General features: G+C 35.8%; 2 protein-coding genes across 3 annotated transcripts; both read right to left on the bottom strand.

Annotated features, from left to right (window-relative positions):
* Positions 1-41: 41 nt before the first annotated feature.
* On the bottom strand, positions 42-11,544 carry LOC129260810 (dynein axonemal assembly factor 6-like). 2 transcript variants are annotated; one of them, XM_064114201.1, is made up of 7 exons: positions 11,129-11,544; positions 7,014-7,162; positions 6,570-6,639; positions 5,335-5,440; positions 4,614-4,710; positions 1,815-1,900; positions 42-1,252 (listed from the first exon to the last, which is right to left on the bottom strand). In XM_064114201.1, the coding sequence occupies exons 2-7, from the start codon at positions 7,092-7,094 to the stop codon at positions 1,126-1,128; spliced, it is 567 nt and encodes a 188-aa protein (XP_063970271.1). In that variant the 5' UTR covers positions 7,095-7,162; positions 11,129-11,544; the 3' UTR covers positions 42-1,125. The 2 variants fall into 2 exon arrangements, with proteins under 2 accessions (XP_063970271.1, XP_063970272.1); XM_064114202.1 differs by lacking the exon at positions 11,129-11,544 and adding an exon at positions 9,046-9,171.
* Positions 11,545-12,348: 804 nt separating this feature from the next.
* LOC129259930 (uncharacterized) lies at positions 12,349-27,602 on the bottom strand. Its single transcript, XM_054898050.2, has 4 exons — positions 27,401-27,602; positions 22,101-22,226; positions 20,178-20,381; positions 12,349-13,709 (listed from the first exon to the last, which is right to left on the bottom strand). The coding sequence occupies exons 2-4, from the start codon at positions 22,222-22,224 to the stop codon at positions 13,462-13,464; spliced, it is 576 nt and encodes a 191-aa protein (XP_054754025.2). The 5' UTR covers positions 22,225-22,226; positions 27,401-27,602; the 3' UTR covers positions 12,349-13,461.
* Between the last annotated feature and the right edge of the window lie 274 nt (positions 27,603-27,876).

Genomic DNA, 27,876 nt, shown 5'->3' with positions numbered 1-27,876 from the left:
AGAACCTGAATTTAAAAAAAAACTATTCAGACTACATAGGATGGTTTTTTAAAATTTAATAAATATCAATATGCATTCTAATATTACGATGATAAAAAAGTTTACAAAAAGGTAATATTTATTTCATATAATTACATGTAATTTAGAAAAAAAAAAGAAACTGGAAGGGAATCATTTTACATTTAAAATGTAAATAGTAGAAGTGGAAAATAAATATAAGCAATTTCACAAGTTCATAGCAACATATTGGGTGTACTATAGTTATTGAAAACATAGCTTATTGAAATGCAATACTGTGTATATGTACCAGAAAAAATAATTCCCTGGACAGCATTGGTTACCATTGATTTCGTATAGGGTTTAAACATCCAAAGTTCAATAATCGCCTCCATGTCAGAATTATATGTATTTTAATGGAAATATTTATTAAAAACAGTTCTTACAAGACACCAAACCCTCCCCCCTCCCTTGTGGAAAATCAATTAAGTGACAAGTGGGTGAGAAAATATGATAGAATACTCAAATGCCTCATATTTCGATGGAAATTAATATGAGTTCTACAGAAATTCAAAGATATTTTATCAGTTTAAACTTTCTGCACAGCAACATGCTGCATCCTGTTTCTAGTTTGAAAGTTTCATTCACTACTACACATGATAGATGAATCGTCTCTTTCTTCCTAACTATTCCAGTCAGTCAATGGAATGTATCTCCTTAGATGTCTTCACATGTAAGATGTATCATTAGTCAACTAGGCAGGCAATCAGTCATCTCAATGAAGCTCATTGACCAACATGCATCGTCAAATCAAGTACTACACAATGCACTCCCTGTTGAATGATTGGAAATATAAATGAAAGTTCCTGGTGGCTGTAGATGGACGGAATAATATTTTTCACCTTAGTAACTGCTAGAAGTTGATCCAAAAACAATGACAGACTTTCAATCAATCGAAATGTTTCTTCTGAGATCATCATTATCATAGGTCCAAAATGGTTAATTTCATCAGAATGTAGTGGAGTCATATTCCGTCATCTGAAATTAATCGGATCTCTCCACATTCAGTTCCTAAATGATATAATCCTCCCGAGATCAATGTCATCATAGGTCTACAAAGATTCTTCATCAGAAATTGACAAAGTCATATTCCCTGGTCATCCTTAGGGTAACAGTCAACATTTCTTTATCTCCATCCCACTTGGCTTTACCATTCTTACTATCAACAGGATGAGGAAGATGGAGACCAAGTTTGCTGAAAAAGGAATAATGGGGAATCAAAAGTTTTAATTAGAGTATCAGCAAAACATCCATTGAGCAGTCAATATTAATTTTATCACTGTGATAAGTGATCCTACATACATACCACATGCAATGATTTTGTTATATTTTTTTTTGTTCAGGCAAGGGTCCCTACCCCACAGGTTGCTATTAAGGATTTGAAATTTGGGTGAGGAAACGCCACCCCCTTCTCATGATAGCTACCCATGCGAACACATTGTATAATATCATGTAATACAGTAAATAAATCTGAAAACAAAAAGTAGGTGCATAAAACAAGCTTGTACTGGAAAAATCAACTGTATACACATACATGTTGGGAAGAAAAATGCAGGAATAATTTCATCTTAAATGTTCTCAATTAACCAATTATTTTTTTAGAAAGTAAATATTTGTACAGGCTTGTTCTCTATCTCAAATTCTCTTACGGTATATTCTAAGATTCTAATATATCATAAACCTACTTTTCCCCAAACATATTATTGGAATCCTTATCAATTCATGTATTAAATATGAGTAAGCTAAAAAATACTTACTGATTTGGTGTCCTGCAATCAAGAAACTTGTCCTTAACATCTAATTCAACTTCTGCATAATTTACTCCTGGTAGTTTTATTTTGACCTTCAATACAAAAAGGGAATCATGTTTTATTACTCCTTCCCATCATCAATTATTTATCTAGCAAGATATCTTATTCTAAATTGTGGAGTTTGATGAGTAGCGCTTCAAATCTAGTTTCAATTGCAAAATATTAACGATAATCACTGATTTTGACTTACATCTTAATAAACTCCAGTTGAATGTTATCAACGAAAATAAGAGAAATGAATGATGATGATCATGATAAGAATTCATATAGCACCATTTATCTATCTAATTATTTTTTCAAAATCATGTATGGAAACGGTCAACTGTGGATAACTCATTACGCGAATCCTGTGTTTAAAAAATACCCCACCAGCTTATAACACAGGAACTCTATTGCCTTGCGTGTTGTGTCAATGGGAGCTCAGGTGGGGTATTTGAAACCCCAATTTCAGATTTTGGGAGAGCTTCAATTCTCTCGTTTAAACTGGGGTGGGGTTCATCTGACTGCTGAAAATGCCTTGTGTGTTAGTCAATGGGAGCTCAAGTGGGGTATTGACACCCCACTTTCAGTTTTGGGGAAAAGTTTCATTTCTCTCGTTTAAAGGACAAGTCCACCCCAACAAAAGTTGATTTGAATAAAAAGAGAAAAATCCAACAAACATAACACTGAAAATTTCATCAAAATCGGATGTAAAATAAGAAAGTTATGATATTTTAAAGTTTCGCTTAATTTCACAAAACAGTTATATGCACATCCTGGTCGGTATGCAAATGAGGAGACTGATGATGTCATCCACTCACTATTTCTTTTGTATTTTATTATGTGAAATATGAAATATTCTAATTTTCTCCTCATTGTCAAGTGAAACAATGATTAATTCCACCCTGAACATGTGGAATCAACATTGTTTAATACTATATGACACAGTCAAATTGGTCCTTATTGTCGAATCTGTAAAAAATGAAATATTGTATAATTCAAACAATAAAAAACAAAAGAAATAGTGAGTGAGGGACATCATCGACTGTCTCATTTGCATGCAACTGAGTTGTGCATATCACTGTTTTGTGAAAAATAAGTGGAACTTAAAAAATTCATAACTTTCTTATTTTATATCCGATTTTGATGAAATTTTCAGCATTATGCTAGTTTGATTTTTCTCTATTTATTCAAATCAACATTTTCCTGGGGTGGACTAGACCTTTAAACTGGGGTGGGGTTGATTCAGTGACTGCAGCTGCTGATAAGAGCCGATAAACACTGTGCATGCCACCACATCAGGCTGATGAACGGCATGGAGTGGGATTGCAGCTGTCCTTGTTACGTAATAGTATAAACAAACTCTTCAGAGCTTCCTGGCTGACAGTAATCTTGAAAGAATAAATTTGTATTCTATTTGTTTTAGGACATTAGCATGTCTAAAAATGATTCAAAATTTAGATGGAGATCGAACTGAAATTTTGAACGATGCAAAATGACAATAAGTTTTAAAAAATCACCCCCAGTTAACTCCCTCTCTCTCTCTCTCTCTGCCAGGCCTTATGAAGGTCACTTCTCCTTGGGGAGGACCTTAAGCCGTCGGTCCTCTGGTTGCTTGCTCACAGGCATTCGTGCTTTCTTAGCAGTCAGGTAAAACCTCGGTATAACATAACATAACAACATTATCTGGGAGAGTGCGTGGTTGTTTACTTAAGTGAGAATGAAACTCTTGGAGCAAGTTAGCTTTTGTGAAAGCAGAAAAATCAAAGAATAAGATCAACAAAAGTTTTTGAGTAAAATAGGACTAGCAATAGAAGAGTTATGAGCATTTGAATGTCTAGATCACTAATGCTATGGAGATCCTCCCATTGGCAATGCGACCAAGATCTATGATGTCACAGATGAACAACTCTCCCCTTTTGGAGACTGAAAATATACCCCAAAACATCTCTTTTTGCTCATTCTAATCATATGACAAACGATTCATCAATGATATAATGTTGTGAAACCTCTGTACTTGTCCTCTCATAAAGAGAACACCTCACCTTGTGATAGACTCTATAAAAGTGAGAATATAAGTGAAATATGTACTAAAGTAATGAGGGAGTTGTACGTGTGTGACATCACAGATCTTGGTCGCATTGCCAATAGGAGGATCTACATGGCATTAGTGATCTCAATATTCAAATGCTCATAACTTTCTTATTATTCATTCAATCTTCCTCAAACTTTCAACAATATGTTTCTTTGATTTTTCTCTTTGATATGGATTCAGCTGGTTTCAAGGGTTTCATTCTCCTTTAAGGATAACCATTCCTTGTTGATATGGGGGGGCGAGTGAAAGTAGCTTGGAATTTGAAATTGGGGTGTCAGATGAGATCCATTCTTAAACACAAAGTTTCGTAATGTAAATTAATGTTATATTAACCATGGAAAATATAAAAGAGAATATTTTGATAATCTCCATGCCTCACTTCTTCAAGAATTGAAAATGACTTTGTTAAAAAAATGTATTTGGAATGATCGTTAATAAATTGAAACTTGAAACTTCAATCAACATATACATACAAACTGCACTTTAACAGTAGATGCATCTAACCAAAATAAAATCGTAGTCAACATTGGAGAGTTTCATGAAGCATCTTGTCAATGAATTTCACGGATAAAATTGGCTCTGAGCCAATCAGATGAAAGGATTTCAGTAGCTTATAACAATTGCCAGTTACAATCACTGACTAGTTTGTTTCATGAAATGCTGTTTCTTACCACAAGATCTTCACATGATGAAGTGGCCTGTGTTTTTCTACCCATCTGAAGGAACATATCCTCTGAGGTAACAGCTTGCTTGAAGATGATGTCATATCTATAAATGAATCAAGGAAATACAATTTTAAATATAATGCAGCTTAAAACTTAGTTTATAACATGATATGCCCATGAAAAGAAGTATAATTAATTATGTATGAGTCTGTACAGATTAACAAAAAAACATTATGAAGAAGTTAAGCAGCACATTTAAACCTAAATTTCTACCTTGTGAATCAGTTTTGAACACCCAATAAAAAAATGAATTAATTTAAATTAAAAAAAAATGAAGCAGTACCTGGTAAGATGAAAAAATAAAAGTGCTTTTTCATGCACACTCATCTTAAAATAAATCAATTTGAACTGATATAATGTTAGTATACCAACAGTATGGCTTTTCCAGACAAGATGGGAATATTAAAAAAAGGGGGATTACACAGAGAGTGCAAAATTTTTTTAAAAAGAACGAAAAATTGCTTCAAACAAGGGAAAATGGGGGAAAGGGAAATAGATTACAAAGAAATGCAGGCAGAACAGAAAAGGGAGATGGGGGGGGGGCATTAGTAAAACAACAGAGAGCAAGTGAGGAAGAGGAGAGAGATAAAGAGAGAAAATGAAGAGTAAGAGAGGGAGAGATGAGCAAACACAAAATAAGAAAATTGTATAAATCCAGTATTCTTACTCTGGTTCTGGTCTTGGGTCATAGATATCTTCAAACTCTGATCCTTCAGGAACAGCTTCAGCATCCCAGATATCCTTTGTATCGCTAGATTTCTTACCTACATCAGCTGAACAATCAAAGAAACAAAGTAATAATATAGGACTTTTGCTACTTGTGGCCCATTCATTTCAACAGAATGTACTAGTCTAAAGTCTAATCAATGGTCATGGAAGTATCAGTTGCATAAAGACATTGTTACATTGATTAAATCAAGTTGTTTTCCAAAATAAATGTAATCAATGGATTGTTAGCTTCAGGCTAGTGAATTCTCATCTGATGATAAAAACATTTAATAACCTGACAATTCAGGGCTCCATAACACAAAGATTAGCGATCAATCGCTAAATGATCTGACCAATCAATATCAATGTTACACGCTCATTTGGTTTAAAATACTGATCAGGAACCAATCAGTGCGATTCTTTCATATATGCAATTTATCGCAAACCTTTGTGTTACGGAGCCCTGGACAGTTTTCTTCAGATGACACAGAAAATATACTTTTTTTAATTTTTACACTTCAATGACGTAGCCATCGCTGATATAATCTAGCACTGTGAGGTATGAACTTGCTTATTAGTACACTGGAATATCTGTAAACTACACGTATGTTCCAAGGGAAACCACCACCTGATACTGCAACACAAATATATTTCAAAAATAAAAAATAAACAAGGCAAACGCCAAGCGTTGTCTCGCCTGCATATTGCAGTCATGAAGAGACTGCATGTCAAAACTATGCTATATGACTTAGATGGACCTCTGTTACGAGTTTGGCGATCCCACCATGAAGCTATAGAAAATTATTGTATGTACAGCAGAGCACAGTGCCAGTCATGGAAAGTTCATTGACCTTTGACCTTATTCAAATTCGACTCATATTCGAACTTGACCTGTGCCTTCAGGAGATGGACCTCTGGTATGAATTTGGTGATCCCACCTCGAAGATATAGAAAGTTAGTTATGTGTACAACACAATTGTTGACGACGACGCCGCCGGAAATAGTGATACCTATGTCTCGCTCCACTACGCAGGCGAGACAAAAACTAATGTACTCAATATAGCATTACTGCATTTTAATTAGAAAAAAAATTACAAAGCCCTTCAAATATTCAATACATTTTGAGTGGCCAACTACTGTCAAACTAGTATACAGCTAATATGGATTTAAAAAAGTTTGAAGGATATATCTCACCTTTACTTTGTTGGTGTTTCTTTGGAGGTCCTATTGAACCAGGTCCAATGGAAGCCTTCTGTGTCGAGAGCTGATATGAACAAATAGAAAATTATTGAATTAAAAAAAATGAAAGAATGAATGAATGAATAAAGAAGAAAACCAATAAAAAATAAATGAAAGAGAAAATAATAAACAAATGATTGAATAAATCAATATAAATCAATAAATGAATGAAATAAATACAAAAAATGAATAAAGTAAATATTTTTTTAGTAAAGAAATAAAGTGAACATGGGAATTCGCAGTCATTTTATACTTCTATAAAAAAAAAAATTATTACATTTTACCAGTACAATGAGGATATCTGCAATACAAAATATTGTATTATATCTGAGGGAAAGTAGGAACAATTAAAATGATAGACAAAACTTCACAAATAGGATTTTTATATCTTTTTCCTACCTGTTCATCATCACTTTCATCTTCTTTTTCATCTTTCAGCAAGCTTGCCAGAGCGGTAATGTTTGCACCCATGAACTCCATATTCTTGGCCTTGTATAGACTTTGTCAAAGACTCCTGGCTCTCACTGATAACTAATAGCTGTAAAAGCCTAGAAGGTAGAAAATTAGGGGGTAAAATCATTAACACATAGCAAATAGAGGGGGACTCATCAATCAACAGGCAGTTCTGGAACACAGCAATACATGCTATTACATTATCTGGTACTACATGTAAGTTGACCGACACTTATTACCTTTTTTTTACCATCCTGGATCAAGGAAATGTTTGGGGTTCATAGTCTTTCTGTGTTGATTGATTTTTGAGGAAGTTTTGGTATAAATATCAACACCAACAATCAAATCAAAAGTAATGTCCATTCACTGAAGTTTCAATATCACTTCTTGAAATAATATAATATAATATATATAAGTATCATGCAGCCCTTACCCTGAATGAAATCAGAAAGGGAAAAATTATGAGCCAATATGAGTCTCTACGATTGGCTGAACTATGCTGGCTACCAGTTGTTCACTGCAACCACCCTGCCTATACGGGGAATCTTACATGTAGATCTTCATGTATGCAGAGTCACTTTTGTAACCAAAAATATTTATTTCTATTTTTAATTTATAAAAGAAATAATTGAAAGAATTCAATTTATATGACTAGTTGTAGCCTGGAAATTGACAGTGTAAATAAAAAATCAAGCATTTGTCCCCAACAAGAGAAAACATAATTAGCAAGACATTGCCAATATTAAAATTTCCCCACACAGGCACTCATTCAATGAACAAGGTTATGATATTTAACCTTGATTTAACCTTGTTCTCTGTTACTACTCCATGTGTGGCAAAATAAGGCTGGCAATTTTTGGCTTATTTTCTCTTTTTCTTTGAGACAAATGTTTATTTTTTTTACAATGTCAGTTTTCATTACTGCTATTTATCATATAACTTGGCTCTTAAGTAATTTGATTCTTTTAATTATTTCTTATGAATTAAAAACAAAGATTGAAAAATGACAATTATCTTGCCATATTACTTTCCATCAATGGAGTACCTACACAAAAATATGGCAAAAATTCAAGTTTTAGAACGCTCTGGTGAATACAAAAATTATTCCCAAAATACTAATGAAAAACAAATTGCAACTGTATGGAAATTAGTATTTTTGGTCACAAAAGTATGTGATATCTTAATGATTTTTTAAAGTGTGTGCTGTGTACTGCATTGGCATACCATAGTCCTACATGTAGATTCCCCACAGGCAGGATGAAAATGGTTGCAGTGAGCAAGTGCACACAGAGAGTCCTAACAGTAACACTAAGAGAACAAGGTTATATCATAACCTTGTTCTTCTTCTTCTTCCATTAGAGTAAATCCCTCTTGTAGAGTATTGTCCTACTTGTGCAGAAAAGATGCAGTCGCAGGAAACACATGTAAAGGAATCGCAGTGATGTACTTTACAATATACTAAATAAAAATTGCTGTTTAGCAAGTAAAAATCATCATCCGTCACTGAAGGAAGAGTGACTGAAGAGGCGGTTCTTAAAGACCTTGATGGACAGGGCCAACACCGCTGTTGATGGTAGCGTATTCCAGAGGCAGACCACACTTGTTCATTATATTGAATGAGTGCTATAATTAGTTATAAAGAAACATTTGACTTGGATCTACAATTTTGCTGATTTTCTTTTATGTGTTCAACCACTCATTCAATGAACAAGCCATGTGTGTTTGACAAAGCTTAACAAATAATAGAGCCACTTTATCATGGCTCTATCTGATGACAAATCCAATGTAAGACTCCAACAGGGTCGAGGAGTTCATTTTCTTAATTAAAAAGGTATCAATAATTAACTTCAAAATTTAAATTCCAAATCAACCTGGAAGTAAAAAAAATATAATCTACAAATTACAATTGATTCCTGGCTCCAGTGTTGAGCTGTCAAAGATCTACCGGTAGTTTGAAATTAGAGCAAAAAGACCTTACATGCTGACCTTGCCGGCCATGATATCCTCACCATCAGTCTAGAACATAGCTAGATCTACAATACAGCAATTTTCCACTTGTTCACAGCAACCACCCTGCCTGTGGGGAATCTACAGGTTGGACTATGGCATGCCAATGCTGTACAGAGCACACACTTTAAAAAATGATTAAAATATCACTTTTGTGACCAAAATTACTAATTTCCATACAGTTGCGATTTATTTTTCATTTGTAACTTGGGAATAATTTTTGTATTCACTAGAGCGCTCAAAAACTTGAATTTTGGGCATATTTTTGTGTACGCCCTCTATTGGTGGAAAATAATATGGCAAGAAAATTTTCATTTTTTTATCTCTATTTTTAATTAAGAAAAAAATAATTTAAACTAAGAATCAAATTTACTTAAGGGCCAAGTTGTATGACGAATAGGTGTAATGGAAACTGTCAGTGTAAAGAAATCAAGCATTTATCCCAAAGAAAAAGAGAAAATAAGCCAAACATTGCCATCCTTATTTTGCCACACATGGAGATATTATAACTGAGAACAAGGTTATATCATATTCATAGACATAGCCTTGTTCATTGAATGAGTGCAATTTTCCATGGTATCGTACATTATGTGGCGCTAGTGTAGTTTCGCACCTCCCCTTTTAATGGTTTTCAAACATGTACAATCTCACCCTAAATAATTCACAACCTAAAATACTTGCATATGAGCCTCCAAAGTCCAGTAGAAGTTGAATATTTGCCGTTTTGACACTTTTTTACAAAGTTTTACACCTATTTCGGAATCACTCGGTCGCTTGATCAAGCTCAGCGCTGCACATAAGCAGTCGGTACGCGTACAGCTACAGTACGTACCACCTAGTGAAGTGCAAGAAGAGCGAGTTTTTCTATGGTATCTTCAAAAAGATTTTTTCCCCTCTTTCAGCTTGCACCAAGTATTACGGTAGTGGTTGTGCAGAGTGGTTGATGTTTGTTGTGTGAAGGTATGTGTGTGGGGTGTGCGTGTGTGTGATTTTTTTAATGAAATAAGAAATGTGAAAAATGTGAATACAGTTGAAAGTTCTCTGACCTAGGCTAGAGTTCAAAACAAGGCTCTACATTATTATTTCTTATTTCATCGCTAAATCTACTTGTATTCACATTTTTCACATTTCTTATTTCATTCAAACAAGCACACACACGCACACCCCACACACACCTTCACACAACAAACATCAACCACTACCGTAATACTTGGTGCAAGCTGAAAGAGGGGAAAAAAATCTTTTTGAAGATACCATAGAAAAACTCGCTCTTCTTGCACTTCTGGGCGTTGTGGCGTGCGCCTGTAATCCAAGCTATGCGGGGAAGTTACAAATTGATGCAGAGGTTCGAGCCCTGGTCACGTCTTTCGGATGGTGACGTTAAAGGTCGGTCCCAGACGTAAATAATCATATCTGATTGATACACGTCTGACAAAACTCAAATACACACACACACTTCACTAGGTGGTACGTACTGTACGCGTACCGACTGCTTATGAGTTATGTGCAGCGCTGAGCTTCAAGCGACCGAGTGATTCCGAAATAGGTGTAAAACTTTGTAAAAAAAAAGTGTCAAAACGGCAAATATTCAACTTCTACTGGACTTTGGAGGCTCAGATGCAAGTATTTTAGGTTGTGAATTATTTAGGGTGAGATTGTACATGTTTGAAAACCATTAAACGGGGAGGTGCGAAACTACACTAGCGCCCATTATGTTAACACATACACAGATTACAGTCACCATCCATGGCCATGCTCACACTCCTTAACACAGCCCTCGCCTATCTCTGTTCACCTCCTTTTTTGTTGCCACTCGCCATGCCGGCGGCTGGCGCTGACGAGAAGAGCTTCCCCTCGCCTCGGCCCTATGCTACTCTCTGGCCAGTGTGAGTGTGTGGCCGTGCCCGTACGGTATAACGTTAGTCTGTCGGCTCACATATTTGAACATTGGCTGTCAACATATTTCACGGGCTAAGGTGAACGTGTTGCTATTCCTAAATATAAAATAAGTAACTGTGAAAATGAAATTACTATACATTTGGCCTTCTACTCACCCGCATTCGCATCAATCAAACCAACTTCAAAGCCAGGCAGAAGAACTGAACTTTTTTTAGCACACCACGACGACATCGTTTGTTGTTCTATGGTAAGCTTAAAATGAGCGCAAGTTTATAATTTGGACATATCCACTTTTTGTTCTCACTAAAAGTTAAATTTCATCATATCCTTTGATAATTCTATTATTACACCTTATAAAATAGTTTGAGGTTGAACTGATCTGCTTTGAATTGCTTTTTATAAAATAACTTGGTCTAAACTCAAATAATTTCAATGTGCTAAATACACCTCCACGTCACCGCCATTGGTGTGCCATAGTCGCTGCTATAACAACACCAAGCTATAGCTTAGCTCGCGCTCATTTTCTTTCCGGATCCGTGGCTAGAGCTCGCTCTATCGGTTACGGATCTAGATCTACAGCTGTTTTCAATTTCGGTCCCTGTGCTTTTTTCCTTCTTCCTCTTTTTTCTTTCTTTTGTGGCGGAGTTGGGGAACAACTCGGCCTAATACTAGGCCCAATCATGATACCAGTTACGTGATTCCACTTCTGATCAGGAGTTTCCATAAGTTTTAAGGTTTTTGTTATTTATTTTCTTTTTTTAAATGAGCATTTTCAAGGATTTCTCAAGGATACTTCGAGATTCAAGGGATTACATTTTCTCATTACATGTATTTATATACAATACTCATTCTTAGTTTGATACTAAAGTGGGCGCCTGTATCTCTACTTGAATTGCTTTTCATCTTTTTTTTTTGCTTAAAATTTTAGGGCTATAAAATTAAATGAAGATTAATTGTTGATGAAAGAACAAAGCTTAAAAACAAAGCAAAAATCAACATAAAGAAAGTTCAAATCTTTGTTCTGGATCATGGATACAGTGCAGGACCGTTTTGGTATAGTACACCGGGTGAGAGAGATGGCTTATGAAGATTAGCAGTACCGGCGAAGATGATCTTCAACAGCTGCCTGGAATGTTGTGACTTAATTTATTGTTTTAATTTGATATTCGAGTTTCTCAGATCCTACCCCGAATTTCTCTCTTCCTTTCTGTCCCCTTCTCTTCCACTCTCTCCCAAACTTTTACTCTCCAACTTTTTTTTCACTTTCTTTCAAATTTTATTTATTGAATGCACATATAGTAAGGGCCTAGCCTACACCTTGCCCTTGTTTATTATGTTTTCATAGAGTAATATCAGAACTCAAGAAGTTTTTTTTATCAATAGTTTTTTTAACCATTTAATTGATTTTTTTCACAACTCCTGTTGAAAAAAATGATATTACAAGAACAATTTTCACTTTGTTTACCACGATGAATCTAAATGTTCCGATCACAATTGTTTACTGCAAGGCTAAGTCAGATATAATGTCGGTGCATGTTGCATGTTTGTTATAAGTTTGTAGGATTAAGATAACCAAATACACTTATAATCAATTTAATGGATAGTGTACTACCACCAGAGGAGAGACTACAATCGACGAACAGGTATACCCATGCCTATATAGCATTGTGGATATAAAGTAAAATAAGTACAGTATTACAAAATAAAACATTCTTTAAAAAATACAAATTTCCGATTTCTTAATTTAGGCAAAATAATTTTCATTCCCTTTTTCTCTCTAAACATGCACTTACCTATATTTTGAGTTTTTATTTATTTCTTTCATTCTTTGATTAGGCCCTATATATACTTTATATCCCAAAACATTTTTTTGGGGGGAGGGGGCAAATAGAGAGAGAAGCGTTTATCATAATATTTTGATTTTTCTCAAACTTTTTGTGTGGTTCAATTGCGTGTTTAATCAGAATACATTGTTTGGCCATAGATGGTCTTTTAAAAGATCACATTTCGAATAAAAAAAACCCTGGTAAATGTTAAAATAGATTTCAATACAATGCATTGGTAACAGCCAGAATCTGTGTCCTACACAGCATGATAATATTCATCAATCATGATATATAGATATTGCGATGACTCGGGAGTAAAATGTAGGGCATATCACGGTTGTTAATTAATTTGTCTTTGATTCGGCAATTCTTATACTGTATTAAAACCTCGAGACAGGGCCAGGATTATTGATAGGGTGGCAAACCGACCTATATGTGACGTCATATTATTTTGCAATCACAAAGTTACCTAGCCTATTTTATATCCTCTTCTTTATTCTATTTCCACCTGTTTTCCTTTTTTTTTCACAACTTGAAGAGATATAAGGGCACTCACACCCCTTCCCCTACTGCTGATATACAGCTACCTCGGGAAAACACATTAAAAGTAAAACAATTAATTAGATTTTTGTGGTCCTATCAAGATGATCATGACGGTCGATCTAGAATTTCTTCAAAATCCCGGCACACAAAACTAAGAAAGTCAGAAGACCAAAATTAGATGTTGAAAGAACAGCTGAGTTGTCACCATCATCCTCTTCCTTTTCTTTATTCTCCTCCTCCTCCTCCTCTATGGGACATGTGACATTGACATTGACCTTTACATCAGAGTAACGATAAGGGACGTTGTCTGGACCGTATTTAGCCACCACTGATGAACAACGGTTGATTCTGTACAGTCCATCTTGAACTATGAATTATGCATGATTTTAAAGAAGAAACAAAATATACGTATTAGAAATGCTAATTACACAATTAAATACGCTAACAACTTTTACAACGAGCATGATAGTGGTAAGGGCTTATTATATTCACTTGCGTTCGTAATCACTCGCGTCGCGTTGGTAATCACACGCGTTTTTTATTTTTGGCGATTTTTTTTTCATTTCGGTGCGATTTTTTTTTTAACGGTGTCTTCAATGGGACAAACACGCTGGGAAAATAAAATGAAATTGAAATTCGAGTTTCGTTTTAAGCCGGCAAGTGCCTTAAATAAGATGTACTCGACTACTGTTTTAACATAACAAACAAGCAAATCAGCCATGTGGCTCAACTAACTTTATTAGAATAGATCCGGACTTCTACTGTGTCTTGTACGAGGACTCCGAGTCGGAACTTGCCATATCTGCCACATCGATATTACATCGTATCATTCCCATATGCGGACATGCCTGCATGCAATGGCCCCAAGGCGGCCGGACCCGGCCGCGGTCGGACACGACGTGCATCGGTAGCATGGAGCAAGCTAACGTGAGTCGAGCTGAGTTAGACCCCACGTTACATATGAGGCGCCAATTGTACCAATATTATATAGAACAATTATTTGTTACATAATCATTATTCATTAAATAATAACTATTATTTATATATAATTTACATTCTATTTGTAGATAATTACTATTATATAAAATAACATTTCTAATTATTTATATATAATTCCAAGTAATACTTCATTATTTGTAAATAATAATAGTTCGACATTCTATTATTTATAAATAATGGGATATTCAAACAAAAATGTTATTTATAAATAATGAAACACGATGAATTGTCATTATTTATAAATAATGGGAAACTCAACAAATTATTTATAAATAAAGAAATGTGCACTGGCATTGTTAATAGATAATTATCATTTACAAATAATAGAAAACTCGACAAACTTATTTATAAATAATAAAAAAACGAATTGCAATTATTCATAAATAATGAAGTATGCAGTGTCATTATTTATAAATAATGAAACACAAAAATTATTATTTATAGATAATGAAAAACAAATAATCATTATTTATAAATAATGAAATGTCGAACTATTATTTACAAGTAATGAAGTATTACTTGGAATTATATATAAATAATTAGAAATGTTATTTTATATAATAGTAATTATTTACAAATAGAATGTAAATTATATATAAATAATAGTTATTATTTAATGAATAATGATTATATAACAAATAATTGTTCTATATAATATTGGTACAATCGGCGCTCATATATAACGTGGGATCTAACTCAGCTCGACTTACGTTAGCTTGCTCCATGCTACCGATGCACGTCGTGTCCGACCGCGGCCGGGTCCGGCCGCCTTGTGGCCATTGCATGCAGGCATGTCCGCATATGGGAATGATACGATGTAATATCGATGTGGCAGATATGGCAAGTTCCGACTCAGAGTCCTCGTATATAAGACACAGTAGAAGTCCGGATCTATTCTAAGTTAGTTGAGCCACATGGCTGATTTGCTTGTTTGTTATGTTAAAACAGTAGTCGAGTACATTTTATTTTAAGGCACTTAATTGCCGGCTTAAAACGAAACTCGAATTTCAATTTCATTTTATTTTCCCTGCATGTCTGTCCCATTGAAGACACCGTTAAAAAAAATCGCACCGAAATATAAAAAAAAAATCGCCAAAAATTGAAAACGCGAGTGATTACGAACCCGCACGCGACGCGAGTGATTATAAACTGCCGTGGTGGCAAGTGGTTTATGGAAAAGTTGATTAAACATCTGAATCCAGTGGTGTCAGGGGCGGCGGAGCGAAGTTGAAAGTGGGGGGGGGGGGGCACAGGGGAAAATGGCACCTTTTATTTTGAACAGGGCACTATCTTAAAAAAAGACTTATTTACAGTGGCGTAATAGGGCAAAAATTTTGAAGGGGCGAGATATGTCGTATCACGTAAATTTATAAGAAGCTGCAAGCGAGCAAAAATTTTGACATTTTTATAATGAAAATCAAATTTTGTGACAGATTTTGACAACTAATATTCCGAAAATAATATAATATTTCACTCTTTTCTCCTTTTTTTCCTTGGTTGTGAAACATTTGGAGATGGGGCAAGAGCCCCATCTGTACGCCTCTGTTTATCTACCCCACTCACATGACCAATGAAGCTTAAGGCACGTAGGATTATCTTTAGAAGTTTGTAGTAACATATACAAATTAAAATACTGTTTTCATGTTTCAAAGGGGCACTCGTTAACACGTAAAATGGGTTCCTCTCATGTGATAGGGGCACAGAACACGTTCGTGTGGGGCACCTTTCTTGGGCAAAAAGGGGCACTGATTCGAGAGAGAGAGCACTTACAAGAAGGCAAGGGGCACTTGTTCACACATAAAACAGGTCATTCTCAGGTGAAAGGGGAACAGAACACTTTCGAGAGGGGGCATTTTCGGTAAAAAAAAATGGCAAAGTTTCGAGAAATTGCACTTTCTAACACATAAATCGGGTCCTTCTCAGGTTATAGGGGCACAGAACACGTTCGAGAGGGGGCTTTTTGCTTTAAAAAAATGGCACTTATACGATAAGGGCAATTGGTAACACCTTAAATGGGTCCTCATCGGGTGAAAGGGACAAATTACACGTTAGTGAGGGGGCATTTTTCTTGCGTAAAAAGGCACTTTTCAGTGCTTCAAAAAGTGCACAGTGCCCCCCAGGATCGCCGCCGGTGAGTGGTGTAAATCCGGTCCGATCAGTGGGGGGGGGGGGGGGGGGGGAGTGATAGCTATATATTTACCTAAACATTCAAAATTTTGGGGACACATCAAGGTATACACGGGGGTATAATTAACCGTGTTTATAATACTACCATCTTCCAGTTAAATGCTTATGACGATTTTTTTTTTCGATTGCTATATTTTAATGGTTTTGTTGTGATATAAATTCCTGGTCTTGCTAAGTGGCGTGTAAGTTTCCGGTAAATTAATGGAGAGCCATGTGGACAAAAATTAAACGGCCGTGTAAGTGGAGTAGAAGCTATAGCCAGCGGGCCAATTTTTATGATGGTCCTTCAAAGAACAAAGCATAAATTTGTCCAGTGTTTAGTTGGTTTAAACAGGCACGGATGAAGGGGGCAGAGGGGTCTTGCTCCCACCCCCCAAAAAAAAAAGAGAGACAGTAGCAGAAGAAAAAAAGAAGAAGAAAGGGGGAAATAGGGGAAAGAACATAAATAAAGATAGAGAACAGATCCAGGGGGCTGGAAGCGAAGCCCCCCCCCAAAAAAAAAAAAAAAAAAAAAAAAAAAGGGGGTGACAGACAGATGAAGAGAAGAAAAGAAGGCCTTGGAAATGGGGGGGGGGGGAGAAAGGGAGGAAAGAAAAAGAAGAAGAAAAGAAAGATTAGAGAGAAAAGGGGCCTCTCACCCCCCCCCCCCAAAAAAAAAGGCAGACGCAAACAAACAAGGCAAACGCCAAGCGTTGTCTCGCCTGCATATTGCAGTCATGAAGAGACTGCATGTCAAAACTACATGTATGCTATATGACTTAGATGGACCTCTGTTACGAGTTTGGCGATCCCACCTCGAAGCTATAGAAAGTTATTGTGTGTACAACCATGGACCTATTAGGTCCATGGTTGGACCTCTTGTATGAATTTGTCAATCCTACCTCGAAGATATAAAAAGTTATTATGTATACAACACAGCACAGTGCCAGTCATGGAAAGTTCATTGACCTTTTACCTTAATCAAATTCAACTCACATTTGAACTTGACTTGCACCTTCAAAAGATGGACCTCTTGTATGAATTTGGCAATCCTTAATCGAAGATATAGAAAGCTATTGTGTGTACAACACAGCACAGTGCCAGTCATGGAAAGTTCATTGACCTTTGACCTTATTCAAATTCGACTCATATTCGAACTTGACCTGTGCCTTCAGGAGATGGACCTCTGGTATGAATTTGGTGATCCCACCTCGAAGATATAGAAAGTTAGTTATGTGTACAACACAGCAAAGTGCCAGTCATGGAAAGTTCATTGACCTTTGACCTTATTCAAATTCGACTCATATTCGAACTTGACCTGTGCCTTCAGGAGATGGACCTCTGGTATGAATTTGGTGATCCCACCTCGAAGCTATAGAAAGTTATTGGGTGTACAAAGTTATTATGTGTACAACACAACACAGTGCCAGTCATGGAAAGTTCATTGACCTTTGACCTTATTCAAATTCGACTCATATTCGAACTTGACCTGTGCCTTCAGGAGATGGACCTCTGGTATGAAGTTGGTGATCCCATGCACCTCGAAGATATAGAAAGTTATTTATGTGTACAACACAGCACAGTGCCAGTCATGGAAAGTTCATTGACCTTTGACCTTATTCAAATTCGACTCATATTCGAACTTGACCTGTGCCTTCAGGAGATGGACCTCTGGTATGAATTTGGTGATCCCGCCTCGAAGCTATATAAAGTTATTGGGTGTACAACACAATGGTTGACGACGACGACGACGACGCCGACACCGGAAATAGTGATACCTATGTCTCGCTCCGCTACGCAGGCGAGACAAAAGGAAAAAAAAACGGGAAATGGGAAGGAAGAAGAAAATAAAAGGAAGAGGTGGGAGAGGAAAGAAGGATATTAAAGGTAGAGAAAAGGATCAAGGGGGCGAAGGATCAATGCCCCCCTCCCCGAAAAAAATATATAGAGAGAGAGACAGACATATAAGGGGAAGGAAGACCAGAGGGGCCTCCCCCCCAAAAAAAAAATAACTTAATAATGCGAGTGCGAAGCGCGAGTTGAAAATATTTGATTAAGTAAATTGTGCAGTGGATATGGATCGCACTTAATAAATGATGCGAAGAGCGAGCTGATATTTTTATTATTATTGTTTTGACCTAAGACCGGGACATTCTAAGGACATTTTGTCATTATATTATGAAAATGATATCTTCCTATTCCTCTTCATCTTAAGCGCGAGATAAAACTTGTCGATATTCCTTCTCTGAAAAAAGGGACAATTTGATTATTAGGAAGTCATGAAAATGTTATTATTTTATTCATTAATCCAATAGGCCTAATGACAGCGCAAAATTTGTTGATATTAAGGCCTGAAAACTGGAAATTTTAAGCACTTTTGTAATTATAAATAGGTTGCATGGGTAAATATATTTTTCACAATTAATGCGAGCGCAAATCGCGAGCCGAAACTGTCAAGAAAAGGGGATTTAGAGGTAATTTTTTTTAATAGAAGTATACATTACTCACCAATTAAAATACGAGCGCGCAGCCCTATTAGCTTAGGTTTTGGCAATTAGCAAACCTGAAGAGGGATATTTTTAAAAACTTTATGGAATAATAATAATAGCTGGATTTATAAAGCGCTTTTTGCCTAAGGATACAAAGCGCTGCTATTATTACCCCGGCTTTAGCTCGAGCTACCATCACCGGCGCTCAGTGCATGCAAGGAAATTACTCCTGCCGGGTACCCATTCACCTCACCTGGGTCGAGTGCGGCACGTACAGTGTGGATAAATTTCTTGCTGAAGAAAAACACCCCATGGCTAGGATTCGAACCCACGACCCTCTGTTTTCAAAGGCGAGAGTCAGAACCACTAGACCACGACGCACCCAATTCCTATTCCTATTCCCCCCGATACACGAATACACGAAGAGAATAGGTACTTGACAAATCAAATAATGTGAGTGCGCAGCGCGAGCTGAAAGTGTTGATACTGAGACAATACACGGACATTTTACAGAACACTTTTTGAAAATCAATTTGTAAATCAAACAAAGATGTCGGAGCTGAAATATGTTTTGTATATTGACTTTAAAACTTGATATTTTGAGTTCCATATCAGCCTATTGAGCAAGAATTTTATGTATCTCATCAAACATGCTATGCAAGCGCGAACCTCGTTTATACCTCTACAAAAAAAATTATATAGCGAAATGAAAGATTTTTTCTTTATTATTTTCAAATTCTTCCCTCACCTAATCAGGGGCCGCGGAACCGGGGGTGGGGGCTGGGGGGGGGCTTCAGCCCCCCCCCCCCACATTTTTCCAAAACCTTGTACAAAAATGTAAAAATGACCATACGATTGTGATTTTTAGCATGGTCAGCCCCCCCACTTTGAAAACCATTCCGCGGCCCCTGCTTATTATGAATTGACCTTGGAATCTAATCAATTTTACGTAATGGCGAGCAGATCCATGTAAGATTAGGGGCGGGGCTGTCAAAGAGAATGGGAAAACTGTTTTGAAAAATATATGTACTTAGCTTAAATTTTCAGGATTTTCTTACTGAATTGAGCAAGTAGACCAAACTTTTGCAATGAAGCTTAATCAAAATCATAATTTTATTCCATACTGAAAGTTGAGACAAAAGAGCAATTTGAAACCCTTTCAAAATATCAAAATATATTACTTTGTCCAGCGATGAAGTAAGTTCTGTTGGTCTGGAGGTCGGTGAATCCACATGTATGTGTTTCTGTACGGATGGTCATCTCAGAAGGAAGTGTTCGAGAACTACGATGTACATTACCGACGGAGACACGGTAGTCGATCAGGTCGTCGTGGGATGAGTTTGTTCCAACTATTGAGTTCGTCTCTAGAAGAGTGCCAGAGATAGCTGTATGGGTCAACAATAGTTGAAGAAAGAGATTGGGAAGTTTCAAAAGTTATTAAAGCAATGAAGGCCCAGGGGGTGACACTTCCATTGACGAGCGTATACCATGCGCGACCACGGGGTTTCGAAAAGCACCCTAAACAAGTAATTTTCCATATTGGCGTGTGAAACCCTACCCTTAACAAGTGTTGGAAACAAAACGGTACACCTGAATTGACCCCCTAAACAAGTACCACTGCCAGATCCAGGGGGGGGGGCAAAGCCGGCCCGTGCCCCCCTCCCCTTTGAAAGGTACAATTAAAATTGTAATGTAAAAATGCTGTTAAAAATAGGTGTGCCCCCCCCCCCCCCTTTGAATTTTTTTTTTTTGCTTGTCAATTTTTTTTTCGTGGACGAAATACGCTTGATTTAGTGGTTAAAACCCTCTTTTTTTTTGCTTGTTAAATTTTTCCTCGGAAAAATGCGCCCCCCCCCCCTCAGTTTGGAAAAACCTGGATCCGCCCCTGACAAGTACAGTGATATTTTAATTACTATGATACGGTAGGCCATCATCACGGACGTCGGCTTTACCTTTTAATACTTACACTGGGTTTAGTACCGCCCCACCTCCCACACCTCCCACACCTCGCTTATCGTACTCTAAACACGTAGTGCATGTTGGGCAAAAAGTACATCCTTTATAAAGCATTTTTAGTCTTTTTATACCCTCAAAAATTTGACCGTGAACACGTATCTTTCCTAGCAAAATATATACCCCTTTTTCAGTATTTTAGTGTTTTGACACCCTTAATACGTTACGTACGTAACGTGCCCGATCTTGAAAAAAAAATCTTCTTTAAGCGTTTCGTTGGTCGCGCCTGGTATCCACTCGTCAATGGAAGTGCCCCCCCCCCCCCCCGGATTGAAGATTAGCCTTCATTCGGGCTCACTGATTTCAATAATAACGTAATGAATAACAAATCCGAACTTGTATGCATGTAGGCCTATACAATTAGTGAGGAAGGGTTTAATCAAACCTACGTGGATATTTTTAAATAAATTGTTCTGATTTTTTGTAAAATAAAATTTATACTTTTACTAATTTAATATTTTATTTCATTTTATCTCATTTTTTGCCATGAGGAATGATATGATAAAGGAATTCATAATGTAAAGTTTCCAAATTCAAAGTTGGACATTATAGCTATAACTTTATATAGCTGCATGCAGGTTTACTTATAAAATCATCAGAATGGCAATAATTATTATAATATTTTTAAACACATGCACAAAAACAAAATGGTTTTGTGTAAATATGGAACTCGATCATATATGTGAAGGTGTGGGAGATATGGGACACTTTTCAATTTGAATAATTAAAAAAAGTATCCGTTTGCTAAAATGGTCCCTTTTAGAATATGGAATATAATTATGACAATCAGAGGTAAAGATGTCAATTTATCAAAAAGAAATGAAGCATGCGGTGTAAAGTATGATATTTTTCATAAAGGCAAATCTAAGTAAAATTTTTAATGAAAAGGGGCATTCATCACAAGTCGAGGGGTATTTGAAAAAAAAGTCATCCCCGCCTCCGAGGCTCCTTGTGTGTCATCATCTTTCGTGTAAACATAGAAGCTGAAATGAATATGTATACACACATATATATAAATATATATATACACACACACACACACATATATATATATATATATATAATATACTACTTTGTTTATTTCCACTTACCAAAGTCAGAGAGGCATATCTTGGATTCATCAGCTATCTGAATGCATTTACAAGCAGTACATCCTTTGGATGATAGGACCAATAGTGTGGTAATGACCAATGTCACTAGAGAAAAGGGTGGCATTGCTGTAAGCGATTACAGATTAGAAGGGAAATGAATTCATATAAAGTAGGGTCCATCAGTAACATCACTGGCGATAAGTTTGCATGTATGGTTAAATCCTCATCATGATCATAAATTTGTTTTCCCCAAAATAATACATTTATGAAAATTAAAAAATATTACCAGCGTTATTACAAATATTTTTCAATGTGTATGATCATTATACAGAAACAAGCATACTTCAACAAAGTTACTGATTTTATACAATTGTGCACAAAATTTGAATCGGAAGGGGAATTTGATTTATTTTTTAATTCTAATGAATTAGTCAATGACTGAAATGCTGGTTAGTAGACTAAAGATGACGCTATATCTCCTCAAATTATTGTCAATCATTGATGATTATCCTTGAAATAAAATTGTAATGGCAAGCTTCAGTAAACCAAGTTTTTAATGCTTTATAATTATGTTCAGTGCATGTTCAGTTATCATAAATTTTCCAGTCATTTTGATATGTTTAGCTTTTAACATTGATAATTCATGTATTAATTTTCTTGTGCTCGATTGTCCATTATGTAGAAACATGAATTTACTTTGACATTTTACTTTTTCATGTTCACATTTACTATTACCTTGTAATATAGGCTTGTATGCACCGCTTTGTTCGAATTACCGATAGATATTTTATTTTGTATATCATTGATGTTTTTGAGAACGGTATATCATTTCTTCGTCTTCTTCTTGTTATCATTATTATTCTTTTTCTTCTTCTTTTCTTCTTCTGTTTTCTTCTCCGTTGTCTTTTTCTTCTCCGTTGTCATTTTCTTCTCCTTCTCCATTTTCCCTTCTTCTTCTTCCTTTTTTCTTCTCCCTTCCTCTTCACCTTTCTATGATTCATTTGTAATATTTCATTGATGCTTCTGTTTAGGTTAACGTATTTTTTTCATTATATTGTTCGTTAAATACTGGTTTTAAAATGTTTATTATGTCAACTGTATATTATGTTCCACATGGCCCCAATCAGTCTGTGAACTGTTTGGGCTTTTAATGTATAAATAAAATCAATCTTATCTTATCTTATTGGTTTGAATAAAACACACAAAATTGTATCTCAGTATTGCAAGATTCGTATTTATATAGGACTAATGGATAGTCATTCAGGATTCAAGATTCCAGACTTGTTGAAATTTCCATATCAAATAATAAGCAAAGAAAGTACAGGGTGTTTCTTTTAAAAAAGGTAACCGAAGTTCAAAGGTCAGCTAAATCAAAAATACATTATTCATTTTTGTGATTTCTACTTCACATAACCAAGTAACTCATCAACTTTAATTTGACACCTTGCTTGTGTCACAACCGTTAGAGTTATGGTCGTTCGAAGGCGAAGGGTACAAAACCTACTTTTTCCAAGTTTTTGGTTTTAATGTACATGCACGAAACCAACTTTGTAAGATTTTGGTTTTTTTTTTTTTTCAGTGAAATTGTATCCATTCTGCTTAATTCTTTTGTGAGTGAATGTCACATAACTGGTGTTTCGCTAGAATTTTGATTGAGCACATCTTGGTGACTTGTACATAATTATTTGGCATGGGATAGATGTTCTTCTTCCCAATCCCGCAGTGGTTTAAAGCTCAATGCAAGACTATGGGCGTCGCCAGGGAAAGTAGTGTGAAAACGTTGAAGGTCTTGGTGCAAAAAGGATTAAAAAGTATCCCTGAATGACGTGTTCAACAGAGATCATGGGCGGAAATCCCAGGGGGGACAGGGGGGACGTGTCCCCCCTACTCAAAATAGTAGGGGGGACACAATATCAATTGTCCCCCCTAATATTTTTTGTCTTTTATGATGGTAAGAAATGCATTATTCTAAATCGAAATAAAACATGTATTTTGGGACGAGTTGGGACGAGATGACCGTACTTTTGGGATGATAACCTTTTTTTTGCTTGTCAAATTTTCCCGCCCTTGTCCCCATAGGCGGATCTAGGGGGGCCTAGGCCCCCCCCCCCTATTGGCGGAGCAAAAAAGAAAAAAGGGAAAGAAAGAAGGAAGGAAAAAAGATGGAAAAGAGAGGAGGAAAAGAAAAGAAGGACGACGAGTGCATAAAATAAGATGAGGGGAAGACTTGGAAAATAAAAATAATCTTTCGTGCCACTATATAAAATTTTCGCTCGCGCTTCACGCTCGCATTGCCTTTTAGGTGATTTACATATCTTGTTCAATATGGAGCTCAAATATCAAGTTTGTAAGTCAATACACAAAACATATTTCACCTCGGAAATCGAACTTTCATTATTTTGTGTGATTTACAAATTGATTTTTAAAAAGTGCTCTGTAAAAATGTCAGTTTAATGGTTTAAATATTTTTATCAACATTTGCTGCTTGCGCTGCGCACTCGCAAATTTTGATTTATCAGGTACCTATTATTTTCGTGTATTCCATAAAGTTTTCAAAATATCCCTTTTCAGATCTGATTATCAAGACGTATCAGCTAGCGCTGCAGGCTGGCATTTTGATTGGCGAGTTAAGTATGTTTCAATATTGATTATGCAACAAACTACTTAAAATCCCCTTTACATGACAGTTTATCAAAAATTTTAGCTCGCGATTTGCGCTCGCATTAATGGTTAAAAATATATTAACTGATGCATCCTATTCATAATTACAAAAGTGAAATGTCCAGTTCTTATGCCATAATATCATCAGATTTCGCGCCCTCATTAGGCATTAATAAATATGATATTAATTTAATAGTTAAATTGTCCCTTTTGTTTCATCTCGCGCTTAGCAAGAGGAATAGGAAGATAGTCATCATTTTCATTACATGTCATAAGGATGTCCCTGTCCTATGTCAAAACTCAAAATAATAATAATGAAAATTTTAGCTCTTTTTTTTAAGTGCGATCCATATCCATCTTACAATTTTCCTACAAAATGCTTGAAATATAAAGCTGTAATTGACTCTTTTTTCAGATCGGAATATCAAAGTTTAATGATTTTCATGATTAAAGATGTATTTAGACTGCCTAGATTCTAGGTCTAAATATGAAACACGCGCGCGCATGTTTATTCAAATACTCAACTCGTTCTCTATTTAAATCATTATCCAGTTTCAGATCACAATATCCAAAATTTTCTGCTAGCGCTTTGTGGTCGCATTATTAATGTAGGAAGACCCCCTATAACTCATCCTTTTCATGATTTACAAAACATTGATTTTGATTGATTTATTTTATTTAAACACGGTAAAAAGCCCTCGATCAGCCTATGGCTGTTTACAAAACATGAACAGAGTGGCCCATTTTTAGGTCTAAATCTCGATTTTTTTTCTGCTCGCGCTTCGCGCTCGCATCAATTGTTGAATTATATAGCTACCCTGTTCACGATTACAAAATTTGATTAAAATTTTCCATTCTTTCTTTAGAAATTTTCAAAAATTTTCAGCTCGCGCTTCGCGCTCGCGTTTTTTTATTGTTGAAATGTGTAACGCCTTCATGGCTAAGTGCAAGCAGTCCTTAACAGGTACCTTTTCAACAGGTACCAGTTCAAATCGTATATAAAAATTTTCTGCTTGCGCTTTGCGCTCGCATTATTAATACTCATCCTTTTCATGATTTACAAACATGAATAGAGTGTCTCGTTCAGTATATATTATAGGACTAAATCTCGAAATTTTCCGCTCGCTCTTCGCGCTCGCATCAATTGTCTACTTATATACCTATTCTGCTTGAGTTACAAAAAGCGCTTAGAATTTATATTCTTTAGGTGAAAATGTAAACAAAAATCAGCTCGCGCTTCGCGCTCGCATTATTTGATTGTTAAATGCTAACTGCACGCAGTCTTTAACAGGTATCTTTTCCATCAGTTCATTTCTGCTCACGCTTTGCGTTCGTAGTAATTTTTTCAGGATAACAAACATTGCCCACAATGTTCAAATTTTAGGAATAAATACATAAAATTTCCAAAAAATTAGCTCGCGCTCGCATCATATAAATAAGGATTATGATATTATATATGAATTCATAAGAATAAAGCTAAGAAGTGACTAATGAGGACTACCCCTTCAAAGAAACAAACAAATCATCTTCGAGCTGCCGATTGGGGAAAATATGGCTGAAACAAATTTCCGCCCCCCTCCTATTGGCGAAGGCTGGATCCGCCCCTGTGTCCCCCCTACCTTTTATGAAAGATTTCCGCCCCTGACAGAGATTGAAGCTTTTGAAGCATATTGTAAATGCCAGTCACTCACAAAATTTTTTAAAGTGGTGATAGCATTTCACTGAAGTTTGAAGGGAAAACTCTGATGAAATCAAAACCTTGCAACAAGTTGGTTTCGTGCACGTACATCGAAAAAAATATTGGAAAAAGTAGGTTTTGTACCCTTCGCATTCGAATGACCATAACTTTGTGACCCGTTCCAATTGTGACGCAAGCAAGGTGTCAAATTTAAGTTAAAGAGTTACTTAATAATTTACAATATAAACCACAAGAATAAATCATGTATTATTTATATGACTGACATTTGAACTTCAGTTACATTTTTAAAAGAAACGCTAGTGCTCTCGAGCTAACAAGATATTAAGTGTTATCTCCCCTGGGAACATGGGGAAGATTGAATAACCCTTCAACTTTTAAAGCTTCTTTTATTCTAGGGCAACAGAACTAATTGCCACTAGCATCAACAAAGAAATATTGGTTCATGATTATACTCATCTTCAACGTTTCTTTAAATATAGACCAAACGGATCGCAGTCTGATTTATCAAACAGAGTGCAACAAGTTTATCTTCCACCTACAGTGCATTATTGCTCTATCACAATAACCTTTCTTTCGAAAATTATCAAGTATAATTTTATGTAATGAGGTAATAAATTTTGATCATAGTCTACCATAGACCTAATATGTGGCTGACTGACAAGATCACTGAAAACAAACTAAACAATGTAAACACTTTTAAATAGAAGTTGTAGTTTCCTTTATATGTTAAACAAACCTATCTTTAAAAAGCGAGAGTGGGTATATAAATTCTTATTAATATTATATCGTAAAATCACTATTTGCCACCCCAAACGGATCGCAGTTTAATTTGCGAACAGGGAGCAACAAGTCTCTATTCCACCTACATTGCATTCATTTCTCTAACATCACAATAACCGTTTTATTCGAAAATTATGTATAACGAAATAATAATACTCACTGATTAGTGAATGATTGATACCAAAACCTGCCAGTGATGAATTCAAATTTCAACCGTTCCAATTGTGATTACTTGTTTTCTTGTGCTTCAACAATAATATATGCACAATACAAAGACAACTATGTATATGAAAGAATGAAGCATATTGCTCTGTGTTCACTGATATGCATGTGATCATATCTATTTCATTACAAACAGTGACACATAAAGAAAGATAATGAGCCTTGCCATTGTCACTGTCCTTCCATTCGGTAAGTAGGCATATGTCAACAATCTAATAATGGGCTGATTATATCGAATTTGACTTTGACCTCAATCACCGCCGAAAATCAAATTTCCCTAAAATGAATATCATGAAAATTCACGAAATCACGGTCTTATCCGTGATAAGGATGGATTGTGACGAATTTATTTGCAAGACATCATAATCTTATCTTGAGAGGATTCCGAGAAATATGAAATCAGTAAGCTGATTG

The sequence above is a fragment of the Lytechinus pictus genome, unplaced genomic scaffold (assembly GCF_037042905.1).
Source record: "Lytechinus pictus isolate F3 Inbred unplaced genomic scaffold, Lp3.0 scaffold_19, whole genome shotgun sequence".
In the NCBI taxonomy this organism is placed as follows: Eukaryota; Metazoa; Echinodermata; class Echinoidea; order Temnopleuroida; family Toxopneustidae; genus Lytechinus; species Lytechinus pictus.
The sequence above is the reverse complement of the archived record's forward strand: the minus strand, read 5'-3'. Positions and strand labels throughout refer to the sequence as shown.